At 38.4% G+C, this 27,826-nt stretch overlaps 1 protein-coding gene and 1 pseudogene across 1 annotated transcript; one reads left to right on the top strand and one right to left on the bottom strand.

The window, feature by feature from the left end:
* Positions 1–10,083: 10,083 nt before the first annotated feature.
* Positions 10,084–11,821, bottom strand: LOC145823326 (BTB/POZ domain-containing protein At2g24240 pseudogene; annotated as a pseudogene).
* Positions 11,822–14,470: 2,649 nt separating this feature from the next.
* On the top strand, positions 14,471–27,612 carry LOC114319836 (kinesin-like protein KIN-7G). Its single transcript, XM_082923264.1, is given in 15 exon segments — positions 14,471–14,782; positions 16,386–16,467; positions 17,469–17,497; positions 17,499–17,559; positions 17,650–17,762; positions 18,285–18,398; positions 18,477–18,558; positions 18,638–18,705; positions 18,788–18,853; positions 18,959–19,083; positions 24,430–24,707; positions 24,710–24,747; positions 26,360–26,464; positions 26,562–26,882; positions 26,885–27,612. Coding segments are annotated over 15 exon segments (2,133 nt in total). The 3' UTR covers positions 27,224–27,612.
* Positions 27,613–27,826: the final 214 nt, after the last annotated feature.

Raw genomic sequence — 27,826 nt, forward strand, 5'->3', positions numbered from 1 at the left:
TTGGAGATCATGGAAAGCCGCAAGACATTAAGAAGTGGCAGATATTAAAAAAGACTTCCATGCTTTCACATCATCAATCTCAAACACTTTAAACAAATTTTAAGCAGAAAAAAGACTTTAGAAATCCACAAAAACTAAATATTGATTAGCTTTGCATTTGCAAACTAGCATGTACATGAGGCAGGGGTATCTTTTGTAATTTATTTTGGACATGTTCCAAAACTTCTCTCTCAAAATGATGGAAAGAACGAAGAACTGAATGAAGGAAAACAACAAATGAGCAATTAAAAGTTTGTTATAGAAACCAACTCTCAGTTTCAACATTAAAGATTTGATTTGGTTCGCTAATAATTAAAGTGAACGAGTCTTTTTAATTTATATGAATTAGAAAACAAAATATTTTGCTGAGGAATGAAATTGACTTAGGGGAAGGATCAAGATTGAATTTTAGCCAAATCAATTTGTGGGGAAGGAAATATAAGCTTTATATTCACTTCATTTTTGAAAATCAATGAAGATATTACAATTTGTCAACGTGGTGCTCCCAATAAATGAGGAATCCTAAAACACGTTAAGGTGGGTCATTCTTTGTCTTCCAACTACCTAATCAAGGAGATGTAGGACTTTCATGGATATTTATAGAAATTTTATAATTTTATTTATTTATTTTAATTTATAGTTTGATTAGAATTTTAGTATATTTAGTTTCTTACTCTAGGGATTCTAATTACAAAATAATTTTATGATTTAGTTTCCCACTGTGAATAAGTGTTTCTAGCCTATAAATATTAGGTCTTTGCATTGTAATCGTTAACTTTGAATTATTGATATTGACTATTAGGTTGTGGCAGTTTTTGTTTGGAAAAGTCTGGGAACCCACACATGTCCATCTAGAATTTTTTGATGAAGATTAAATTTGTATAGTGTAGTGTCTATATGTAAAATAAATTTGAACCACAAGATAATAATTATAGATAATTTTTGAGTAGTTAAGTTTGGGTTTGTAATATGGTTTTGTTAAGGATGCAGCCTTGTTCTTCTTTTTCCTCTGCTTCTCTCTCTTCTCTTTTCTTAAGGTGTTCTACATGACAAGGTAGGCCAACATTGTCCCATTCGTTAGGTTTTCCGTAACGTCATTGGTTAGGAGCACCACGTGGACAATACCACATGATTCTTTAGGTTTATTGAATAATTACACCTATTATTTTGGCACTATATTTAAGATTTGTTTAAAATGTAACAGTTTGCTCTCTTTAGTGTGATTCAATGAATTCTTCATCCGGATGTTGATAATTATCTTTCGTTTGTTTTGATCATGGTCAATATTTTAGTTCCAATGTGTTTCTGTAACTATTATCAGTTTTGCTTAACCTACTTATTTAGCAGTCCAACATCATTCGTTTGATTTTAATATCTTGCAAAATATTTAACTAGAAATCTTAGCCTCTATTTTTCCCTCGAAATCGACATCAACTGGAATAAAATTCTCCATTTACCCATCATGCCATTTTTATTTTTAAATTGTCCAACTCATTTGTAATTTTTCAACAAAAAAAAAAAAAAGACACCACCAATTGATTTTTCTTGAATAAAAGCTTACTAAACTGTCCTTTTTTAGCCATCATGCCATTTTTGTCCAAAACCTTGTCCACCAAATACCCTATCTCCCTTATCATTCTTTAACTGAAATTGAAAATACATCAACAGTTGTCTTAATCAATAAGCTTATAAGTTGCCAATTAATTTCAATACATCATAGGCCTCTGCAGTAAGTTGCAGCATGTCACCCCACATTCAATCCCATTGTGAACTATCTCAATAAAATTGCAGATCCACCTTTCCCATTGTAACACAAAAGGTCACTGTAGTGCAACCAATTTGAAACAACTGATAACATAACATAACTACTTTTTTTCTTCAAATTTAAAAACAATCTGATACATGCTAACTAATTGAATACAAAAGCAACTTGAGTAATTTGTTTGAGCAAAAATAGTTCAAATTTCTCCCACTTGCATATAGGTCTTATTCCACGTAAGGATGGCTATTTCCCCCCACCCCCACATCTCTCGCCCACCTTGCCCCAATGAAGAAGTAGGGCAGGGGACAAGTTTTGCTTTCCCACCTTGTTCTAACCTACCCTTGCCTTGTTTATATTTACTAAATAAATATATTTATATGTATAATATATATATATATAAATGGGAAAATTACAAATGAAAATCTGGGTTTGATTGAATGAAAATCTGGCTATTTCCACCCACTGATGTTACTTCTGTGTCACAATTTAGCCTCTCCATCCATCTCTGTTTGATTGAACTAATGAAAATCTAAGCAAAATTTTCATATTCAAACCCACATGTTCAAGCCCTTGTATCTCTCTCGTCATAACTCCATTTCACTTCATTTTTGCGTCATTAGATTCACCTCCTGGCCTAGTTTTGATTCCACTTGTTCCACCTCTTTTTGCATGTCGTCGAAGCTCCAAAAGTTGGCCAAAAATAAATTTTTCTCTTCTTTTTTTTAATATTCAAACCCGCATGTTCAAGCCCTTGTATCTCCCTCATCATAACTCTATTTTGTCTCATTTTTGCGTTGTCGGATTCACCTCATGGCCTAGTTTTCATTCCACTTGTTCCACCTCCTTTTGCATGTCGTTAGAGCTCCAAAAGTTGGCCACAAATATGATTTTTCTATTTTTTTTTTTTAGATTCAAACTCACATGTTCAAGTCCTTATATCTCCCTCGTCAAAACTTTGTTTTGCCTCATTGTCGCTTCGTTAGATTCGCCTTATGGCCTAGTTTTTATTCCACCCCTCATACGCCTTGTTCCATCTCTTTTTACGTGTCATTGAAGCTCCGAAATTTAGCCAAAAATAAGATTTTTCTTTCTTTTTTTCGAATTCAAACTTACATGTTCATGCCCTTATATCTTCCTCGTCGTAACTCCGTTTCGCCTCATTTTCAAGTCATTGGATTCACCTCATGACCTAGTTTCCGTTTCACCCCTCACACCTCTTATTCTACCTCTTTTTATGTGTCGCCTTAGCTTCGAAAATTGGCCAAAAATAAGATTTTTCTCTTCTTTTTTTTTTTGTCGCCAAATTTCGGAGCTCCGATGGCAAACAAAAAGAGATAGAACAAGGCGTATGAAGGGTGGAATGAAAACTAGGCCATGAGATGAATCCAACGATGCAAAAAAGAGATAAAACGGAGCTACAACGAGGGAGATACAAGAATTTGAACATGTAGGTTTGAATGGGAAAAAAAATGGAGAGAAAATCTTATTTTTGGCCAAATATTTGAGCTCCAACGACACGCAAAAAGAGGTGGAATAAGGCGTATGAAGGGTCCAACGACACGAAAATGAGGTGAAACAGAGTTTTGATGAGGAAGATACAAAGGCTTGAACATGTTGGTTTGAATCTAAAATTTTGTTTAGATTTCCGTTAGTTCAATCAGATGGAGATGGACGGAGGAGGGGCTAAATTGTGACACAGAAACAACATCAGCGTTTTAATTGTTACAATTGAAATCCTCGGATTTAAATTGAAAAACACGTAAAATCCTGAGATTTTTTTTTATAATTTTCCCTATATATATTACTTAATTTTTTATAATATGATAAAATCAAAACTTAAAATATTTTACCTAGTATTCAATTTTACTCATTTATTTTTCATCTTACATATTAAGTTTTATTATTTATAAACCACTATCCATAACATATTATATTATCTATCATTTTTATTAATATTTTAATTTTTAAATTATAAAATTAAGAGTTAATACTTAAAAGTCCTATTTACAAATGTTATAGTAGTTCAAGTCCTATTTAAGATTTTTTGAACCAATAAGTCCTATTTAATAAAATTGAGAATATTATTAGTTTTTCTAAAATTTTAAAACTAAGTAAGAACATTATCAATTTTGTGCAATAATGTTTCAGATAATTGTTTCACTAATTGATAAAAAAACAGAGTATGATATTAAACGTTTTTGCCCTTCTACTTATTGGTTTGATTCAACTATCTAATAAAACTGACAACATTAATATTTTTTTTTTATATTTAAAACAGAGAACATTATCATTTTTTTTAAAGTTTTTTCTTTTTAAGTTTTGCACATCAATGTTCCATCATCGTGCTCCTTTATAGACACAAAATTTCAAATTTTACACAAAAATAAAATCTGTTTTTTCAAAAAAAAAACTTTAAAAAAAATCAGTTTTTTTTTTGCACACAATATTTTTTTTATTTTTAGTTTTTTCTGTTTGAAAGTTGATGTTTTAAAGTTTTGAAAATCAAAATAAATATTAAATCTTCATATTCCTTTATAGATAATCATAAATGATGAACAATCATTATTTAAAGGGCAATTCCGACTATTAAAAATTTAATGGGATTTGAAGGTCCAAAAAATCTTAATTAGAACTTAATAGAGTATAAGTTTATAAATTAGAAATTGTGTAAATATTCCTAAAATTAACTTGCCTCCGCCCTGCCCCCGTCATCAGCCAGATTTCCATTTCAACATGTTGAGCCTGATCCATGTTTGTTGGGCTTCTTTTTTTGAGAATTTCTTTATATTAATTATGCACTGTCTTTAATATTTTTTTTTTTTTTTTTGAACGGAAAGAGTTACACCAAGGAAGATTACAGAGAAACAAGAGAAGCATCATGTCTAACAATTTCCTCAAGAGCCAGTGGAGGATGGGAAGCCCATCCTACTGGCAGCTCATTACAGGCACGAGCTTGTGCAACCCAATGGGCAACCCTATTGTTTGATCTGTGTGTCCATGACAGCTGAAAATTGCCCTGTCTTGCAAGATGACGAATATCAAGAAAGATGGCCAAAGTTTCCCAAGGAGGGACCTATTCTGAGACAGCCAGTTTTATTACCTCTTGGTTGTCACTCTCGATGATGGCAGAGTCAAGATGGGACGCAGTTGCCATTTGAGTTGCTAGCCTCACAGCTTGAGCCTCCGCAGCAAAGGCAGATGAAGAGTAGAAAACTGAGGCAAGGCCATCCAGCAGGTGCCATCAGCATTACAGAAGAGGACAGCCGCTAAAGCTTTTTCCTTGTTGGCTCTGAAACTGGCATCGCAGTTGAACTTCACCTCCCCGACCCGTGGAGGATGCCAACGGAGGTCTCGATGACATGCTGGCCTTTGGGAAACAGTGTTGGAAATGATGTCGATTGAACCTTGCTCTTGGCCGGCAAACCAAGCCCTGGCAACTTTGGAGAGAGTCATTGATGGATGAACTGGGATATGATTGAATATGAAATCATTTCTCGCTTTCCAGATGTACCAGCCAATGAGAAACACTTGATTCAGAACCTTGCACTCTGCTCGACCCTCGTGCTCAGCTGCAAACCAATCTACTGTCCAAGCCACAACATTAGTCACCATTCCTTTATCGATTCGCAGATTAAGCCTGCTTCCAAACCAGACTCACTTGGTCCAAGCACAGTCAAATAACATAAGTTCTATCGATTCAGCTTCCGATAAACAGATTGGACAGACACTGGATGGGGAGCAGTGTCGATGATGTAAATTGACTTTGGTAGCCAATGTATTTTTTCACACTCGCCACCAAAAGTGTTTGATTTTAGGAGGGACATCGACTTTCCATATTTGCTTCCAGAAAGCTTTAGGGACTTGATATGAGCTAGAAGGGTGAGAAGGTGATTCCTCAGGGATGAGAGATTTTGCAACCCAATAACCCGACTTCACTGAGTACACTCCAGATTTGGATGGATACCACACCAAGACATCAGCTCTATCTTCGCAAGAAAGAGGAATGGATTGGATTGCACGACATTCAGCCTTCGAGACAAGCAGGCGAAAAAGATCCATCCTCCATCGTTTGTGACTTGGATCAATGACATCTGATACATGAACAATTGGACTGTATAGAGGGGACGGGGTTGAAAGTTGATAGTTTCTGGTTTCGGGTATCCATTTGTCCTCCCAAAAAAGAGCAGATTTACCATTTTGGATTTGCCATCGAATCCCCTTTTTAAGCAACTCTCTTCCATGGATTAAACTGTGCCAAGCCCATGACCCTCTAGCTCCCCGAGAGGCAGTCAAGAAGTTTGAGTGAGGAAAATACAGCCCTTTAAGTAACCGGGCCCAAAACGAGTGAGGATTTGTGATGCACCGCCAACCTTGCTTGGCCAGCATGGCTTGATTGAAAGCGGAAAAATCTCTAAATCCCATGCCCCCGTGTAGCTTTGAAGAACACATGGTTTCCCATTTTGTCCAAGGAATGCCCTTGTTCGTTGGATCGCCTTTCCACCAAAAGTTGCGAATGGCCATGTTAAGTTTGTTACAGAAAGATTTTGGGAAAGAGAAACAGGCCATTGCATATGAAGGAATAGCTTGAACCACGGCCTTAATCAGAACCTCTCTGCCAGCATGAGATAGCAGTTTATTCTTCCACCCTTGCATTTTATCAACCATTCTATCCACCAAAAAACCATATGCCTCGGACTTTGATCGACCCCACGAATACGGAAGCCCCAGATATTTCACATGTGGTCTGGCTGGGGGAATGCCCAAGACTCCACAGATCTGCCCTTTGAGCTCACTGGGAGCATTTGCCGAAAAGAAAACCTCAGACTTCTCCAAATTTATGATTTGCCTCAACGCCTGGCTGTAGACCTGGAGAATTTGCATCATCTTTAAGCACTCCGAGCTACTAGCCTCAAGAAAAAGAAGGACATCATCTGCGAAAAACAAGTGGGACAAAATGGGGCAAGTGGGTCTCATCCCTAAACCAGAGATCTCTTGGTGCCGAATGCTGTGATCAATTAAGCGAGACAAAACCTCGGCCACCAAAAGGAAGAGATATGGGAACAACGGGTCCCCCTGCCGAAGTCCACAGGAAGGATTGAAGGAAGCTCTATTTTCACCATTAACAAAAATGGAGAAAGAAACCGAAGAGACACATTGCATCACCCATCGCACCCAAGAATCATGAAACCCCAGCTTAATCAAAACAGCCTGCAGAAAGTCCCACTAAATGCAGTCATAGGCCTTGTTGAAATCCAATTTCAGCGCTAAGGTAACTCGGTTCCCCCTCTTGGATTGTTTCAAAAAGTGAAAACCCTCATGTGCCACCAAAATACAGTCTTGAATGAGCCTTCCCGGGACGAAAGCTGCCTGATTAGGAGAGATGATGTGGTGGAGGAAAGACTTGAGCCTGGATGCCAAGATTTTTGTGATAATCTTCATCTTAAAATTACAGAGGCTGATGGGACGGTATTGCGTGAGTTTTTCTGGAGCCCGTACTTTTGGAATCAACACCAGGTTCGTATGATTCCACTCTGCAGGGAGGGAGTTTCCATTAAAAAAACTCTGAATTCCCGAGCACACCTCCGGGCCTACAATCTCCCAATGGGTTTGGTAGAAAATGCCTTGAAAACCATCCGGTCCTGGAGCCTTAAGCGAGCCCAAAGCGAAGACAGCTGATTTAATCTCGGCCTCAGTGACTGGTCTAATGAGTTTTGTATTCATCTCTTCGGAAACTGCCCTCGTAACCGAAAGGAGAGCTTCATTAAAATTACGGTTCCCGGCTGCTTGAAAAAGGTTCTGGAAATAGTACAAGAGATGATCATTGATCGCAGCCTCGGATTGTAATAGAGTTCCCTCCTTAGTTTTGAGGCTGACCAGCTGGTTTCTCTGCCTACATTGAATCATAGTAGCATGGAAGAAAGCGGAGTTCTTATCTCCATACTTGAGCCAATTGAACCGTGACCGCTGGTGTTGGTACATTTCTTCTCGGTTCAGAGCTTCTTCCAACCCTTGCTGCAACTCTGTAATCTTTTCGCTTCTGACATCAGAATGGGGACAGGCTTGGATAGCTTGAATTTCCTCCTTAAGGGCCTTAATTTTGATTCGATTATTCCCAAACCGGGATCTGCTCTAAGAAACTAATTTGTGGCTACATTTCTGAAGCTTCTGGGATAACCGGACCATAGAGGGCCCTCCAACATCCCCAGCCCAAGACGACTGAATAACCGTAGCGCATTTACCAGCGGTTGTCCACATAGGCTCGAATTTAAAAAGGCGGGGCACTTTTTTTGGAGGAATCTGACAGTGTAGTAGCAGAGGGCAATGGTCAGAACCTATAAGAGCATCATGAAAAACCTACGCAAAAGGGAACAAATGCCTCCAGTCCACCGTGGCCATAGCTTTGTCAAGACGTTCTCAGACATTGGCGTCTCCACCTTGATTGTTGGTCCATATATAGGGGGCCCCTTTGAAATCAAGATCCATCAACTCACAGTGAGCCAGAAACGTCTGAAAGAAATTCATCCTGGTTCTATTGCCTCCTCTAGATCCTTGTTTCTTCCAAGCCCACCCTATCTCATTGAAATCCCCCATACACAACCAGGGATAACCATTAGAAGCAGCCCTATTCTGGATTGAATTCTAGAACAATTTACGATTGGCCCAGCGAGGAGGTGCATAAACAAAAGTGATTAGCCAATCCATGGCTCCAGAGTTCGTAACCACACATCTGATACTGGTCTGGGACTTTTCTCGGACTTGTAGGTCAACTTCTTCAGTCCACCACAGCGCTAAATCGCCCGACAAACCAACCGGGTTCACATAGCTAGAGTGAGTAAATTGGAGTTGCCTCCGTAAGCGATCAAGACTGGAGATTTTATTCTTAGTTTCCATAAGGAACACTATGGCAGGGCGATGGGTTTGGCATAACCCTCGGAGGATCTGGATTGTTAGGGGTCGCCCCATCCCCTGACAATTCCAGCTGACTATCAACATTGATATTGTGGCGCTTTAGGGCTTGCCACCACAGCTCGTTCAGTCTGCTCATTACCCAGCTCAGGAAAGGTGCTGGGAACTTGAGATAAATAATCATCAACAATAATATTGGGCAGATTAGAAGTACCTGTACACCCCTGGGCAGTGGTATTGGCCCCTACAGCATCTTGGACTAAAACCTCCACCAGATTTGTGCTCAAAGGGTGAGCAACCCGCTTGCCGCTGGATCGGCCCCTCCGGCCTGGTTTTTTGCGAGCGTCCACAGTATTCTCTCTAGTAGCTCTTCTTGTAGCCTGGATGTGGGTGTTGGACGGAGCTTCCAGCAAATGTACTGACAGGCCCACTTTCTATACCTTGGTACGGTGGAGATCCCATTCAAGCTCCCCTATCACTTTCCTCTTGAGAGACAGCTGCTGTAGAGCTGTAGATGAACCCCCCTCTGAAGGATGGGCTGGATTTAGTGGCCCAATGTCTCCAAGAGGGGCTGGTAAGAATTTTGAGTTCATTCCCTGTAAGGCCCCAGAATGGCATGGGCTATCTGGAGGCTCAGTAATATAGTAGTTGGTGTCTGTAGGTAAGCCCACTTTCGTAGGTTGCCTGATGTCCACAACTTGAATTAGAGGGTGGGCTGTGTGGTCCATTACTATCAATGGGTTATGGACTGGGCCAACTGGAGATGGTGAGAAGGAGTGCAGCTGTCTACTATCAGATACAGAAGTAGTGGGTGTGGGTCCGCCACTTGGCAGTGCTGGGCTAGGGGTATTCTGATGTTGCTCCTGCTCAGGGGTAGTGCGCATGGGTGTACCCAGTGTACTGGAAGACGATCGTGGCAGAAACAGCTCTGGCTGAGACGTTGGTCCTTGGTCTGGGTTGTCACTCGCCAGTTTGCTTAAGGGAGGTGGTGGAACTGCTGTTCTCCGGCTTGTAAGAGTAGGAGACAGACTAGCCTCTAAGTCATCCACTCTTCGGTGATAGTGTTTAATGGGTAGACTTGTGGGTCCTGCATTACTGGTTCTAAGGCCCGGACCATAACCAGAAGAGGCGCCCTGCTCTTTGGAGACGAACTTGCAGGTGTGGTTCTCATGACCCAATCTGCCACAGTCGTAATAGAAATCCGAAAGTTTTTCGTATTTGAAAGTGAGCCAAGAATCGGACTGCCCTTGTCCCCGGTGCAACCACAGGCCCCTAGGTAGTGGTTGTTGTGTATCAATCTCCACACGAATCCTTAAAAAACTCTGATATAATAACAGCCCTTCCGTGTGGGCTTCAACATGGACCAATCTGCCTATTCGATTCCCCAGGATCTCTCTATTCTGTTTAAATGAGTCAATAAATAAATAAATAAATAATAATTCTACACAAAAACACCTTTTAACCTGTTGTACGCATCATATGCAACTTCATCTTCTACAAATTTTAAAAAACAAACTGAAAACGAATTAGATCAAAATGAAAGACACCCAGTTTCGAACTAGAACACCACTAAGGTATGTTTGAGAACCTACTTAAATTAGTCAAAATAAGTTACTAACAAAAGTTCAAAAAAAAAACAAAAAAAACATAAAGGTTCCTTTCCATTCTCTTTTGGTAAAAAATCAAAAATCATTCCTAAACATTTCAATTTTTTTCACCTCATATTATAGCGAGAAAACTAAAAGCATCACTTCCCAAACAAAGCCTAAGCAAACAACTAGTAGATTGGCTTCTGTGGCGTCTCCCATATATCAAACACATTCTGCTCATAGTGAAGAGCAAAAAGCCTATCACCACCAACCGAAAAATCACAGATTGAACCTCCATTGCTTCTGCCAAGCCTGGATGTCAGCACCCATTCTGGACCACAATACACCCAAATACTATGATTCATAGACAAGAAGAGCTGCCCATTATGAAATGCCAATTTTGGGTAACATGGTTCCTTCATCTTGAACTCACTGTCGAGTTGTTTAAGCACCACCTCACACTCATGTCAATACTCCTCAAATCCAAGAACCCAAAATCCCCACATTCATTCACTAGGCATATAGAATTAGTCTCCTCTATAGCTATGGCATCTCTAAACTGCCACTGGGTTGTCGGATAATCATCTTCATCGCCTTCATTTTTCGGCCAATGAGACCAGAGCTCGATCATGTTTTTAACTCTAAAATCCAACAAATTAATGAAAGAGGAGCACTGCTTCCTAGGTGACAGAGTAGCAACCATCAAACAATTAGTACCATGTAACCATTACAGCCTATTTGCTTCACCAAGTGACCACTCATATTGGTCATAGTAAAACTTAATCTGCTTGCCAGTTAATTGATCCCAAACACCAATCCCATACTCATTGTTGTTCTTACCTTTACAATTACAAAAAATCTTGTAGTCTGAGTTAAAAGCACGAGCAGTGTAGCTTTTCACCTGATGATCCTCATTAGTGACCTGAAACCTGTGCCTGAGCTCCTCTGTTGCTGCACTGAACAGACCCATTCCACCACCGCCAGCACTAACAACGATGGTCTCTGAATCGACCCAACTATCGTAAACTCTCTAGTAATCGAGATTGATTGGTGGGTGTTCTTCGAGCATCCAATCATAGACGTGTACCATACTATCATGCACTACATAGCAGCCACCGTCAAGGCTGTCGCGGATCGCGGTGCCATTGCCGGGTGCTTGGCCCGTCACGGAGTGTGAAAATTAGAGTCTGTTGCCATCGAATTGGCCGCATTTGGTAGAGCAGACGTTGTCGAGGAGGTCGTAGAACAGGGCTTCTCTGTGAAGGAGTTTTTCAGGGATGTTAGAGGGGATATAGAGCTCCCCTGTTCTGAGGAGGCCGAGTAGTACTACGAAACAATCTGGGTTCCGATCGATGACGTAATTACCATCATCATCAGCAAAATTATAGGTTTGGAGGTTCCAATTCTTGTCGAACATTTTCTCGAAGAAGGAATTATGGCCAGTGTTGGCGAGGGTGGAGGTGGTGGTTTCGAATATTTTGCCACCAATGTTGAATTTTACTAGTATGTTATTGTGAATTGCCATTGTTGAAACAAGAAAAAAAATTGGGCAGACCCAGATGGGAATTTGAAAATAGGCTCGGCATTAAATTTATATTTTAGTTTGTCCTTTCCAATTCTTGTATCAAGCTTCAACAGTTAGCTTCCCCATATGGGATTCTAAATTTTACTGTCTTTTTGAATTCCTGCTTCAAACACTTTCCTTATACAGTTTCCCACCAAAAGCCTTCACAATTATTGGGGGATCATTACCCCATACTATACATTGACAAGTTATGCCACAAATTGAACTTCTTCTTGATTTCGGTAAAATAAAATAAAAATAGAAGGGTAAATTAGAAAATACAATTAGCGATGTGGAGGAAAAACATAGTGTTTTTCTAAAATGACTCAGAAATCAAGTTGTTCGAAATCGAATTTTAAACATACCAGGAGGAAGGTCTCGACGAGATGAGTCCAGATCCAGAAAAATGAGTCCAAACGAAGACTGGGGTGGGAGCTTACATGCCTTCCGAAATTAACGAGTGAGGACCACTCTCGGACACGTACCACACGCTCGTCTAGGGATTGAAGATGAGCAACTTTCACCAAAGCCAAAGTGTTTAAATATTATTTGAGGGATAATAAATACAAGGTGTGCCTTTGGTAAAGTGGATAAGGCGTTGTAGTTTGTATTTGGTCAGGGGTTCAAAAACCCCCTAGCTGCGCCCTGAAAATTAATATTTTTGAGTGGAGGATGATGCAGTGGATGACATCAGCACCAGAATAGAGGGGTGGTCCGACCCAACCCAGATCCGACCTAGGTGGGGTCTAGTCCAGATGGTGTCAGCAAGCCAAGTGGGTGGGTCAACCTGACTCAGGAGGGGTCCAGGCGATGAAGTCAGTGTGACGCAGTGGTGGCGTCAATGCTAACGCAGGTAGACAGTGGCTGACAAGTGAACGGATATTCCTTTAGTACAAACAGAATATTCCTTAAATTTTTGGAAATTACTGAGAGTCCCAAATATTCAGAAAATGGTGGTGTGACCCAACTTTCAGGAAGTTTTTCAGTGAGGCCCGGAAGTCCAGCAAAGGTTGGTCTTAGCTAAATGAACTGTTCAGACTCAACTGCAAGGTTAGAATTGTGAGATTTTAAAGAGTTTTTTTGAATATTGTCAAAACATGGGAGTTTGTCATCTTTAATAGCCAGAGGAAAGTTATCGAATGCTATGGAACGCTACAAATTCATTAAAGAGATTAGAATAGGTAGATTCTAATCGCGGATTGGATAACCAGATGCAGATCGAGAGATAGATCATTGGAGGCCAGAGGAGATCAAGCTTAATCAAATAGCGGATCAAGGAAGATCATGATTGGTCATGGTCGATTAGAGGATTGTAGATGATTATCTCAAGAGCTGATCAAAAGATCTGGTTCAATCAAAGAAGAAGTCCACTTCATTGATGGACAGATGATTTGGTAACCAGTACAGGCTCAACGGAATGCTGTGACAGTTGGAGCTACTGTCAAACAGAATACGAGTAGTACTAGTAGTATGTAGACATGTAAAACAATAGTTATAGAGGAGTATACTAAATGCAGGAGCATAAATACAGACATGCAGCAGTGTAATAGTACGCTAAAGTGTCGTACAAAGCTGCGAGAAGAGTGTGCAGAAATGAGTTGTTGAAAGTTCACTGGTAAAAACTCCAAGCAAAGAAGAAGGATGAAGTTAACTAGGCAAAGCGCGATGCTTGGAACACGAAAGGTGTTTTATTTTGCTCCAGTGTTGGTTGTACAAAGTGATACATGGCAATAGGCATCCCAAGCGGAGGGTACAGGGCATCCAATTACGAAGTGCCGGATATCTTGGTTACGCAAGTTCAAGCATAGCAGGTGAAGACATCCAATATAAGAAAGCGTGGAAGAGATTTGTTGGAGATATGAGCAAAGGCTCTCTCTAAAAGAGAATTAGTGAGTGGTGTGAGTTGAGTTGAGAATGTAAGACTCCCTTCTCCTCTTGTATGTTTGTATTTTCTCCGGTGTATTATCTCTACCTGAAGGGGATGCAAGCGTCTCAGTAAGGAGATGCAAACTATGCTAGATTTTGGAAGTGACAGGATTGGCAATAGTTTTTGCTGCGGCTCACCTCACATGGGTTGAGGGGGTGATTTGTTGGGTATCAGCCAATGTGAGGGGTGATCTTCTTTCTCTTTTACTCATGTAAAACCAAGTTAGAGTTTGGATGACGGAGCTATGAATAACGGCACCAAATTCAGTGAAGTACAACGAACGCAGCAGCTGTTAGAGGCGCCAGATTTGGTACAACAAATCTGGAGTGATCTGCAATATAGTGTTAACCAGCCTTCTTTCTTCCTTGGTGTATAAATAGAGAAGTTAAGGAGTGAGCTCAGTGTGAGCATGGAAACCGTTGAGAGAGCTTAGCGTGAGTGAGTTGAGTCTTCCTCTAAGTAAGAGAGGGAGACGTGTGACTATCATGAGAGAGTGAGGCAGAGAGGGGCTCCCTTTATGTAAGAGGAGAGCCTTGTGGGAGTAGAGTGAAGATGTGGATTCCCTCATCCTCCATTGTAATCTCCATTTATAATGAATCTCCGGTTACTCTCCCGTGGACGTAGGCATTGGACCGAATCACGTTAAATATTGTGTCTTTTTTGGGTATGTTTTTCTGCTTTATATGATTTCTGAAACTTGGGTGGGATCCCGAATCCCCAACATAGACGTTGTCGAGGAGGCCATAGAACAGGGCTTCTCTGTGAAAGAGATTTTCAGGGATGTTCGAGGAGATATAGAGCTCTCTTGTTTTGAGGAGGTCGAGGAGTACTACGAAACAATCTGGGTTCCAATCAATGAAGTAATCACCATCATCATCAGCAACATAGTTATGGGTTTGGAGATTCCAATTGTTGTTGAACATGGCTACGAAGAAGGAATTACAGCCACCGTTGGCAAGGGTGGTGGTTGTGGTCTCCAATATTTTGCCACCAATGTTGAATTTTACTCTTTTTGTGAATTGCCATTATTGAAACTAGAAAAAATTGGGTAGACCCAAATGGGAATTTGAAAATAGGTTAGGCATTGAATTGATATATTTTAGTTTGTCCTTTCGAATTCTTGTATCAAGCTTGAACACTTCATTTGATTAGGTTAGTTAGCTCCTCTCCAATCCACTATTGGAGTGGAGGATAGTGTTGGGTTATTTTGGGCTCTAATTTAGGCCCATCTCAATAATCCAAACCATTAATGTGTAGAGTCCATCAAGTACATCATCCGTACAAAAAATCACATTGATCGGATATTGATAGTCACTTGATCAGATCACATTTCTATTATAATTTATTTTGAAAATTATGCCATTGACGGAAATATGATATAATAAAATGTTTATTGATATCTAATCAACGTGATTTTTTACAGAGATAATATACTCGACAAGTTTTACAAATTAAATAATTTGAATTATCAAGATGGGTCGGAATCAAAACCCACAACAACCGAATAGCATCCTCTCATCTGATAACGGACTGGAGTGAAGCTAATTCCTTCTAAAATTTACTGTCTTTTTGAACTCCTCTTTCAAACACTTCATCTGTGTTTCCTTATACGGTTTCTCACCAAAAAGCGTTCACAATTATAGGGGGATCATCACCCCCACCACATAGTATACCAATGAGAAGTTATGGCACAAATTGAACTTCTTCTTGATGTTGGTAAAATAAAATAAAAATAAAAAGGTAAATTAGAAAATACAATTAGCCTAACTTTTAATAGAGGTTTTTGTTATCACGTGTCACTTGGTAAGGATTCATTAAATACATTTAATTATCTCCACTATCATAGAAAAGATAAAATATAATATATATATTTTGTTAAAGGCTAAACTATCCTTTTATTTAATTCTTTCTATTTTAACATTATATACTTTTATAATAGAGTTTTTTTTTTTTTAAGCTTTTGTTTTTATCATAAAAACAAAATAAGTGCCTTTATTTTTAAATCTCATTTCGTGGATTTTTTTAAAAAAATAATTTTAAGTCATCTATTTTTAATCATAATTAAATTATATGGTGTAATAAAAATAAAGGATATATAATTTTTTCATTTTTTAAAAAAAATTCCTGTCTTTTATTTTTATAAAAAAAAATTATATGCTCTTTATTTTTTTCCCCCAATTTTTAGATTCATTTTCTTTACACCGTATAGTTTAATTATGATTAAAAATAGATGGCATTTAAATTTTTTTTTAAAAATCCATGAAATGTTATTTAAAAATAAAGGCATTTATTTTGTTTTTATGATTAAAAAAAAAGTTCAAAAAAAAAACTCCATTATAAAAGTGTATAATGTTAAAATAGAAGGAATTAAATAAAAGAGCAGTTTAGTCTCTAACAAAATATATTTATCGTGGTTTATCTTTTGGGGATTTTTTTTAAGGTCTCTGGTATTAAGATTTTATAGTATAAAAGACACTCAATATTTTCATAATGTCTCAGGTCCCTCAACATCGATTCAGAGAAAATTCGATCCAGAGAATTTATCTGGATACATCACAGAGAAAATCTCATCAGAGAATTTCTCTGGGTTCAACCCAGAGAAATTTTCATCTCCACCCCAGAGAAATTTACTTAAGCCCAGAGAAAATCCCTTCCATGTACTCAACTGCCTACACTTTTGGTATGATAATTTACTTTTCCCTTCATTTTTTGTGTGAATTTTTTATGTGTTTGTGTTGTTTTTGAGTGTTTAAATTTAAGACTGTGTTGGGATCTTTGATTTGATTTGATTTGGGTAGTAATGTGTGGAGTGAGAAGGAAATGATGGTGAAATGTGAATGAATGAAGTATAAATTAATTATTATTATTTTTTTTTTTGACATTTTCATTCTATTTTCTCTTTGGGTCATAATTATCTATCCAAATTAAGATCCAAAACTAGAAGTTTGTGTTAAACTATGTGGGTATTTTTTTATTTTTTTTTTGTGGGAGAGAATTTGAGCCATTGTTTGAGCTAAATCTGCAACATTTGCTGTGGTTGATAAAATAGGAAACCATTTTTGTTCTTTCTTTATTTAGCCGATTCTATTGGAGGTTTCCTTGTGCAACTGTTCCTTCCAGTAGGGTTCAAATTTAGGGTCTTTAATTCTTTTACATCAGTATTTATTTATTTAAAATTAAATTAATAGTATATAACAGACTTTATTCCCAAATTATGTTAGACCATGGTTAGTAACTAGCACCCATAAAATAAATATTGCTAACCACATTTTTTATATAATGCGAAAAGGTAGTTCAGATAGTGGTATGTGTTAAAGTAAAAAACGTGATTAACAATCACATTTTTTAAAAAGTATGATTGCTAATCATGTTTTACTGTAGTTTGAGAATATAGTTTGTCCATACACTATTTTTTTAATTTTGAATAAAAGAACTGTAAAAGGGTTGAAGGCCTTCAAATTCAGGTCTGTCTGGGTATCAATTTTACAGAATCTATTGCCACAGTTAAGTTGTGAAGTTTCTTGTTAAACGTAAAGCTTTGCATATGGTTCAGTATGTTAGATTTGAGAAACCTAAGTTTGAATGCAACTTACGAAGAATTATTGTTACAATTTCATATCAGCATTGGTGTCATGGCTTGGATACTCGTGTTGATCTTTCTTTTCTTTTTTTCGCTGTTAGACAGAGTATTTAGGAGTGACTGCTCCACAAAAAAAGGTGTATGAGAAAGAAGCCAAGGACGTTGCTCTTTCAGTTGTCAGTGGTATTAACTGTGAGTATTATTTCTCTTTGCTTCTCCATTTTTCCTGATATTGAATTTCACTTGAATTCCATTGACAATTTTCTTTATGTCAAATAATAGGCATAAATTTCAGCTACTGTTTTGGATACGGACAAACAAGCAGTGGGAAGACATTCACGATGACGGGAATTACTGAGTATGCCATAGCAGATATTTATGATTATATAGAGAAGGTAATTAAGAAACTACTGATATTCACTGTTTCTCACTACTTGATGTTCTTGCATTCTATTATAGTACTATGTTCCTTGGGCTTTCACCTAAGAAGCACCAACACTTCTAAGAAGATGGCGTGTCTATGTCGGGCACTGACACTCATTTGACACTTCTCAATGCGTGTTGGACCTGACATGCCTTGGATACTTGAAGGACACGCATATCCACCTCTTAGACACACATGAAACACATTATAAGTTTAAAAGAAAAACAATATAGTTTTATGCCTATTAGCGAAACTTTAGGAATTAATGTTATGCTTCATTTTCTTAATTATTATTTTTGATAAAACATTCATATATATAATAAATCACATATACAAACATATAAAACTATATATTTTGCATGTGTCACACAAGTGTTGTCTTGCTTTTTTGAAAATTTTCAGCGTCGGCGTGTATCTGTGTCATGTTGCATGTTTGTACCTATGCTTCTTAGGCTTCAACTGTTCGTTGTTTACATGTTTGTTTTGTTTGCAGCACAATGAAAGAGAATTTCTTTTGAAGTTCTCTGCTATGGAGATTTACAATGAATCTGTCAGGGACCTCCTCAGCACAGATAGTTCTCCACTTAGACTTCTAGATGATCCCAAGGTCAATTACTTTCTTGGTCGACTAAATAATTAGTATTTGATATTTTTCCATTATGCTTAATTCTTAGCTATTTCACAGAGAGGGACAGTTACTGAGAAACTCACAGAGGAACCTCTCAGGGACTGGAATAATGCAATGGAACTCCTCTCCATCTGCGAAGGTAAGATATTCTCTAGTCATCTGACTTTTACTAGATGATCGTGACTGCATATTCTAAATGTCTTGGTGCATTCATGAAGCTCAAAGACAAATAGGGGAAACTGTCCTGAATGAAACAAGCTCCAAATCTCATCAAATAATCAGATTGGTAGGAATGTTGTTTTCTTGAATGATTGTTCTAAACATAACTTATTGTTCTTTCCATTGAATTGACGAATGGGTTTTTGCAGACAATTGAAAGTTCTGCTTGGCAATTTTTAGTCAAGGACTACTTAAGCACCCTTACAGCTGCAGTGGTATGGATCGTCAAGTTTTTGTTAGATTAATTTGAATGGTTATTAAGATGTTAATATATGCCATGTTGCGGTATATTAATATTTTTTTTGATACATTCTGTGTAGAATTTTGTTGATCTTGCAGGAAGTGAGCGTGCATCTCAGTCATTATCAGTTGGCACCGGGCTAAAGGAGGGTTGCCACATAAATCATAGTTTACTGACCCTGGGAACTGTTATCTGCAAGCTAAGGTTAGCTTGTTTTTCAATTTTTTTAATCATTTTGATAATGAAACTAACTTGAAGTCATTGCTTGAAAAGTTACTGGTGCTATAGCCTATATATATGAGAACTAAATTCTACACAGATTTAGAAAGCTGTGAAGAGCTTTAGAGCTCCAGCGGTGAAGTTTTAAGGTGTGGCATTGTTGAACTAGCACAGCTCAGAAAAAACACTCACTTTGACCATAATGCTAAAATAGCATAATGCTATTTCGTGTCCAAAACTTAGCACAAGAAATAACACAACGGTATTTTATTCTACACTTTGACCATATGGCTTTTTTGATAAAAATTACATCCATGCTATTCTATTATAAATTTGTGGGCAATTTGGGCTTTGCCAAGTTCAATTTATTGAGCTCGGGCCAGGCTTGGGAAGACAAAATCAGGTTGGAGGTTGGGTTTGGGCTGGTTTGGGCAACTCTCAACACAATTTGGGTTTGGCCTAAACAACCTCTCAACCTGACTAAACCAGCCCAAGTTGCACCCCTAAACAAAAGCAATATTATCAAAATCTGTAGAAGGCCTGCAAATAATAAAAACCAATAAAGTATCTGCAATCCAGTTCTGAGTTTTTTATTTATTTCGTCCTTTTCAAATTTCCCCACCAAATGCAAAAAAGTTAGTGATACCTTGATGAGCTCAATGGGCTAATGATCAGATTCGGAGCATTTGGACGAGCAGAAACTAATTTGATGAATAATATCAATATGATGGGAAAAATTAAGACCAAGTAAGTTCACTGAGTGCATCACAATCTGTGAAGCGAGATTGTTAGTAGAATACCAATGCTCCATAAACTCCAATGTCCTGTCTAATCCACATTTACATCTAGAGGTTGACACTCCAACATTTGGCAACTGTAAAAATTGATGTATTATTGATTTATTGTATTGATTGTATTGATAGATGTTGTTTTTCTTACAATTACAAGGATTCCTATTATATAGGAGTGTGTTTGGGAGTAGGTGGAGAGTAGGTGAAGTGGAGGTGGTAGTGGGTTAGGTTTAGTGGAGTAGGTGAGGTGGTAGTGGTGGTAGTGGGTTAGGTTTAGTGGAGTAGGTGAGGTGGTAGTGGTGGTAGGTTTATGGTAAATTCTAACAGCCCCCCGCAAACTCAAGGAGGAGAGAAACTAACCAACTTGAGTTTGGAGAGAGTAACAAAACAAGAAAATACATAAAAATAAAAAAGGATAGGAGACACTGTATGGTCGTGTCAGACCGGTGGTGAAGACACTGTATGGGGTGTCATAACGTTGTAGAGGACACTGTATGGTGGTGTCAGACCGATGTAGAAGACAGTTTATGGGGTCATGTCGGACCGTTGTAGAAGACAGTTTATGGGGTCATGTCGGACCGTTGTAGAAGACAGTTTATGGGGTCATGTCGGACCCTTTGTAGAAGACAGTTTATGGGGTCATGTCGGACCGTTGTAGAAGACAGTTTATGGGGTCATGTCGGACCGTTGTAGAAGACAATGTTGTGACAGTTTACGGAGTCTTGCTGGACCCTTGTAGAAACTAACCGGAATCAATGTCGGGACAGTTTACAGAGTCTTGTCGGACCCTTGTAGAAACTAACCGGAATCTATGTCGGGACAGTTTACAGAGTCTTGTCGGACCCATAAAGGAGCTAACCGGAATCAATGTCGGGACAGTTTACAGAGTCTTGTCGGACCCATAAAGGAGCTAACCGGAATCAATGTCGGGACAGTTTACAGAGTCTTGTCGGACCCTTAAAAAATACACGGTATGATGGTGTATATAGGCTGCCCAAATATATATATATATATGGATATATATAGTGAGCCCTCAAAAGTCGTGCCCTCAAAAGGTGTGCCCAATCTGTCAAAAGGCGTGCCATCAAAAGGCGTGCCCAATCCATAAAAAGGCGAGCCAGTTTGTCGGGCGTCAAGAGGCGCGCGATGCGCATGGCTGCCTCGGCTATAAGACAGAGGCTGAGGCTGAGGCAGAGAAAAGCTGCGAAAAACCTCTGAAAAAAAAAAACTTCGTTGTGCTGAGAGAGAGAGTCTGAAAAACTCTTCGTTGTGCTGAGAGAAATATTCGTTTTTCTGAGAGATTGCCTCTAAGAGCTGCAAATCTTGAAACACTCCCCTTCCGAACATTAGCAGTCTGAAATTGCTATTTCGCTGAAACACTCAGCAACCCAAAAAACATGGCCTCTTCTTCCCGTCCAGCTAACCAGAACATGGCCTCCTCTTCCCGTGGGCTGCTTACGCTCTTTCCAGAACTGAACGAGTCCACAAGAGAAATAACTGGTGCGGTAGCCAGTGAACCTCAACCAAACACCTCTGTGTTTGCTCCGTTGAACTTTCCGATGCGGTCGGTGGAGCAAAAAATGGCGGTGCAAACTGATATTGAGGCCAATCAGTATACTTTAAAGTCATGTGTGGAGACCATGACGGCGGTCACAAACTTGTCGCACCGGCTGCAGAGTAGGACAAATGAGGTGCAGCAGTTAAACTCCCAGCTGGCTCTGCTCCAACGCATGTATAAGGATGCGCGAGCAGAGATAAGTGTGCTAAAGACAGAAAACAAGGAGCTGAAGCGGAAGGCCACCGTGATGTTCCGATTTGGAGGGCCGCCATATGCTGTAGTGGAGGAGCAGGGAGGAGGCAACTTGCTTAGCGGATTGGAAAACACGGAGGCAGCACCGTCAAGGGCCGCCCAGTACGGAGGCAAGAAGAAAAGGCCGGCGGCATAGGCGAAGAAGTGATGGCCGACTGCAGAAAAGAAAACAAAGCTGTTGGTGGTGTTTTTTTTTTTTTTTTTTTTTTGTGTAATATTGTGATCGGGGTTGGATCCCTGACAGGAATAAAATGAGGTTGGTGTGCAGTTCTTCTTCTTCTGCTTCTTTTTTTTTTTTTTTTTTTTTTTGAAAATAAAAGAAAATAAATTGGAAGAGAAGTATGTGAATAAAATGGAAGAGAAAGGTGTGAATGTGAAAGGAAGAAAAATAAAATAAAATAAAATATGTGAATGTGAAAGGAAGAAAAATAAAATAAAATAAAATAAAAAGGAAATGTGAGATTCAAATTTGTTTGGTCGGATCCTACCAAAAAAAAAATATTTTTGGATGGGTTATTTGAGAAAGAGATATTATTGTAGAGTGGATATTTGAAAGAGATTAAAAGGGAGTTGGAGAAAATAAATAAAAATAATGAAGTTAAAATCATGAGTACAGCTTATTTTCTTTTCTCAACATCTGAGGTATTGAACTTCACCAGTGGATTGGATTTACCAAGCTCCTGAGCAAGCAACTTCGTCAAGTCAATGCCACCAATTTCAAATCTTCTCGAAGCAATGTGCTGAACTGCACCTTCAATTACTGGTGCGATATCTATCTTCCCATGACCAATATCAACGGTGCAGCCAGAGATACGCCCTACAGCATAAAGTGATAATACTGCTTGCTCTGACGCATAAAAGCCCGAGATGTTAAAAGTTTCAAACATCAATTGCACCAGCTGCTCTCTAACAGCCTTGGGAGTTATTTCAGTTGGTTGGAGAACGAGGGAACCAATGCTGTGCCGCCCACCTGGCTCGTGAACTTGTGGAGAACTGGCAATGGAACTGGGGTGTTCATACCTCATATTGTCAAATCCAGAAGACGGCATAAGAACAGAGGGAGGAACAATGACAAAGGAAGAATATTTTCTGGTATGTGTTGAAAAATTCCAGCGGGCAGCGAAGGCATGGTTGCCGGCCGGCTGCCCGCCGGAAAGAAAGGAATATAGGCCTAAATCTTATAGCTCTGATACCATGTAAAAATTGATGTATTATTGATTTATTGTATTGATTGTATTGATAGATGTTGTTTTTCTTACAATTACAAGGATTCCTATTATATAGGAGTGTGTTTGGGAGTAGGTGGAGAGTAGGTGAAGTGGAGGTGGTAGTGGGTTAGGTTTAGTGGAGTAGGTGAGGTGGTAGTGGTGGTAGTGGGTTAGGTTTAGTGGAGTAGGTGAGGTGGTAGTGGTGGTAGGTTTATGGTAAATTCTAACAGCAACCACTAAGGTAACTGCAATGATGTAATGAAATAATTTCTACATGAATATATTTTAATAGGAATTTCCTTCTACAATTAGTTACAAATGTACTATGTGGTGGAACCTTGAGAATAAACACCCTCATGAGCAGAGTCAATTAAGAATGCCCATCATTTGGACCAACTCAAAATAATCAGATCCTCAGAAGATAGGAGATGTTCCACTAAATTTAAGTTCCATCATTCATGATCGTTTACTATGGTTCAGCACATGGTAAATTATGTACTTTTGTTGTCAATACTAGCACCATCTCCGAGCCAACTACCCTGAAGAAGTATACACAACATATATTAGGAAGGTATGTGGTATATCTTCTATGAAAGGTTTAGCTTCTAAAAAGCCGCCTCCAAATATGATAATGAAAATGTATGGAGAGCGCAAGAATGAGGATGAATTCCATGACAATATTTAGCTATTAAGAAATTTGCCCACAGTCACATATTACATTGACGTTGTCTCCACAACTTGATGCTCAAAGCTAGCACATGGAAGGATTGTGAAAGTCCAAACCTCCCTCTGTAACAATAAGGCGTAAAGAGACGATAATTCAATCCAATGATACTTAGGAAAAATCATTATCTAGTTGTCAAGGATTGCATTCATCTATGTTGCGAAAACTGTGAGTTGCCTTATTGCTTGGCTTGAACAACAAAGAGAACTGAAGCATAGCTAAACACTCCTTTCACTGAACCATGGACTTTTTGCTCTTTTTTTTTCCTGTTGATGGTCTTAATAGGAGCAAGAGCCAAATGAATTGTTTTAAAGCAAAAAACCAAGGACTACTTGAATTATCTTCATCAGATTAACTCAAACTTGATTCTGACCGACATCATTTAGCCCATGATTTTCAAATTCGTTGACTGGTAATCACTTATATCAACCAGGTGCTGGTAATGGTTAGTTGTTTATTTTATTAAGACAATGCAGTTGTCAGGATCATACGACTAATCACTTGGTCGTGCTGCTTTACTCTACATTCTCTCAGATTACTATCGTCACTTTTGGCTTGTACACTCCTTTGGGTAATCATGATGATCTTATTACGTCAAAGATTTGTTGTTGTGGTCTTTTTAAATCAACCAAAATGATTAAATTCTCAAGAATTTTGTGCCTTTAATCCTTTTACCTGCCTTTCCTTTTTCTTGTCTGTGTTTTTTTTGGTTTGATTGTATGATGTTTCATCCTGAACATTACCATTTGTTGATTGCAAGTTTTGTTATCATTTGTGTTGTCCTATCATTGGGTGCAGCAAGGGAAGAAATGAGCATGTTCCTTTCAGAGATTCTAAGCTAACTCGCATATTGCAATCCTCGTTGGGAGGCAATGCTAGAACTGCCATCATCCGTACCATGAGCCCCGCGAGAAGTCATGTTGAGCAATCAAGAAATACGCTATTGTTTGCAAGTTGTGTGAAAGAAGTAACAACTAACACTCAAGTTAATGTAGTCATATCAGATAAAGCATTAGTAAAGCATCTGCAGAGACAATTAGCTAGGTTGGGGAGTGAACTGAGAAGTCAAGGACCCACCTTTGTTGCATCACATTATTTGGCATTCAGATTGAAAAGGTAATGATTGGGCTTTCATTATCAAATTGCAATACCTCTTCAATATCGAACAGTTAATAAATTTCTATGTAATTGTTGCATGAGGAATATAAATTTCAAGACTCTTTAAAACCACAATGTGGTACTTTTGAATCTTAAATTAAAAATTATAGGGAAAATTTCACTTCACCCCCTTGTGGTTTGGCCTATGTGCACATAACCCCTTGTCATTTGGAAATAAGCACATAACCCCCTCTAGTTTGTGGACTAAGAAACCTTTGTACATAAGTAACTTGATTATGCAAACCACAAACATTTTTTTCATTTTTTTGGGAGACAAAATTTACTTTAACCCTGTTTGTTTTACTCCATGTGCAATTTATCCCACTGACATTTGGAAATGAGTGCATAACCCTTCTATGTCTTGGCATGTGTTTCGCACTTGTTAACTTGGACATAATGTTGATGGTGCACTTCAGTCCACAAACTACAAGGGGATTATGTGATTATTTCCAAATGATAGGGAGTAATCCGCACATAGATTAAACCACATTGGAGGGCAGAGTGAAATTTTCCCTAAATTATGTCACATGATCACATCCACTAGAGTGAGTTAGTTTGGCAAACATAAGTGTAATCTTTGCTGTTAAACCCTTATTTCTGCGTGCATCCTTCGCCATCATTTATAATTAATTCCATTTTTTCTTTTAGGTTGCATGACTTTCATTCCTTTTCACTGTCTGTTTTTCATATTAAGCCTTTTGTATATTTGTTGTTCTGCACGGAACATGCAAAAAGAATTTTCTTGGTCTATTTACTCATTTCTAATCTTTATTCCTTGTCTTGCTTCTAATCGTTTGACAATCTCATTTCAATTTTGCTTGGATTTTAGGACTTTTGTGATCTAAAAGCAGAATAATTTTGTAACTCTTAGATTATTACAAGAGAGGACCAGTTGAAATGTCAACAAAATCCCACCTCAAGAACAATACCAATTTGAAAATATGAGATCTGTTGATGAACCATTTGGTTTAATAACATTGCAAGGATGCGGTTTAGATACTTCATTTGACTTTTACTTCACCGTAAGGGATATCTTTAACAACTTAACCTAACAGAAAATGGTAATTAATTTGGTGGACCATAGTTGACCGGGTCAAGATTCTATACAAGGAATTCTGGACTTCTTGTAGTAATCCAATTGCCTATGTTTAAAGTTAAACAAAACTATGTCATTTTAGGATCTATGGTTTTAATGTCATTTTACTTCAGTTTTAACTCAATTGTTAAATTATGTACTTTGCTAATGTGTCTTGATTTGATAAAAAAAACACAAGATCATTGCAGAAGGAAGAAGTACGCTTAAAAAGTCTGAAGAACCATGGCATCACATATGGAAATCCTTCTAATGTCTGCTTATTTGACTTTTTGATAGCTGTAGGCTTAAAAAGTTCAATTTCAAATGACATTCTTGGGGAAAGTTAAGAGTGCACCTTGAGCTACTAACATTTGAAGTATGATTCACGAACATGCTGCAAAATTTTCCATCCATGCAAGAAGCAGCATTTGTCTTATGGGCTCATGCGTTGAATGCTGTTATCTTTTTATTTATTTACTTTTTCGACTTGTGCAGTTGGAGAAGGAGATGATAGATCTGACTGTTCAACGAGACTTAGCTCAATGTCAGGTTCAGGATTTGCTACAATTGGTTGGGGATGAGGGACATTCAATGACACGGGTAACTGTAGTTAAATTGTTGTACCGAAGCATCCATATCATCTAGGTGTGCCTTGTTTAGTTGAGTTTATTTATTTTTTCCTTTTGTACTTCTTCAGGTAGGTTTTAATAACTACCCACTCTTGCTAGTTCGGAAGTCACCGGAATTTGAAAATCCAGTACCAGAGACATCCTCTTTGGCAAGTCCTCACTCCTTGGACATTGGTGTTAGATCAGTCAAGAGATCTCTTTATTCTTATGGACATAGTGGGAGAAGCTCTGATGATCACTGCATACAAATTCTTCCTGAATTTGAAGAGAACTTTGTGCTGAATGATACTTCTCCACAGCTGTTGGTCGGTGTTTCTATGTTTATCCGAAGCAATTCTGGACAGAGTTGGGACATGGGACTTCGGAGGATTTATGCAAGGAAGTTTGATGCATAGAGGCAGAAGAATCGAATAGATCATCATCTCCTGAACAAAGCACTGAAATCTCTGAATCGATGGTGGCTGGGAACAGAGACACAATAGATCAGGAGTTTGTGTCACCGCCACTAAAGGAAGATAGTATGTTAAGTTATATCCCCCATTTCACTGCTCATTCTCATGAAAAACCATCTCCATGGCCATTAACAGAGTACATGTCTGGCTCTCAAAGCTTGAAGTTAACTAAAAGTAGAAGCTGCAAAGCAAGCCTGATGACTAGCCCATCATATTCACCATGGTTTGAGAAGGTGGAAAATAATGATAATGAGCACACACCACCAACTGGGTTCTAGAAAGAATTCACTGGAAGACCTGAGGATATCCGAAGAAGGGTTTATGAATTGAACTAAGAAAAGGTTCTCAATCTTCTATCAGGAGTGTTGCTGCTATTGATCTTGAAGCGCACAGAGGCAGAACTTCAACTGATGATAATATTACTAGTGTTAATACATGCATTGTATGAATGAAGGAAAAGGCTGAGTTTCAGCAAGAGAAGCAAGTTGCTGATAATCCAGTGAGTTTTATTTCTATTTCCGGCTTTTATTTTAAATATTTCTGTGAAAAACTATAGCTCAACAGAGTTTATGCTGATGCCAAAGCAGGAATTTGTTAACAAGTGCTAGAGAAACTTTTATGTGTTCTTTTCATTTATCAGTTATATATGACATCATCATTAATTAAGCATAGTGAGAACAGTTGACACTTATTATGCTATGGGGATTCATAATAAATGCACTTTATGATTTATGACAGTCATTTAGCTAAGCCCGAGTGGCTGAGATTCATGGCTTTGTTCTTCTTCTTGTATCAACAACTTGAGTAAGAGACAAAATGAAAATGCCAACATGGCAAAGTGTAGGGCATGGACACAGCGGTACATGGAAAGGTAATTTTGA

The sequence above is a fragment of the Camellia sinensis genome, chromosome 4 (genome assembly GCF_055761805.1).
Source record: "Camellia sinensis isolate YWXY chromosome 4, ASM5576180v1, whole genome shotgun sequence".
In the NCBI taxonomy this organism is placed as follows: domain Eukaryota; kingdom Viridiplantae; phylum Streptophyta; class Magnoliopsida; order Ericales; family Theaceae; genus Camellia; species Camellia sinensis.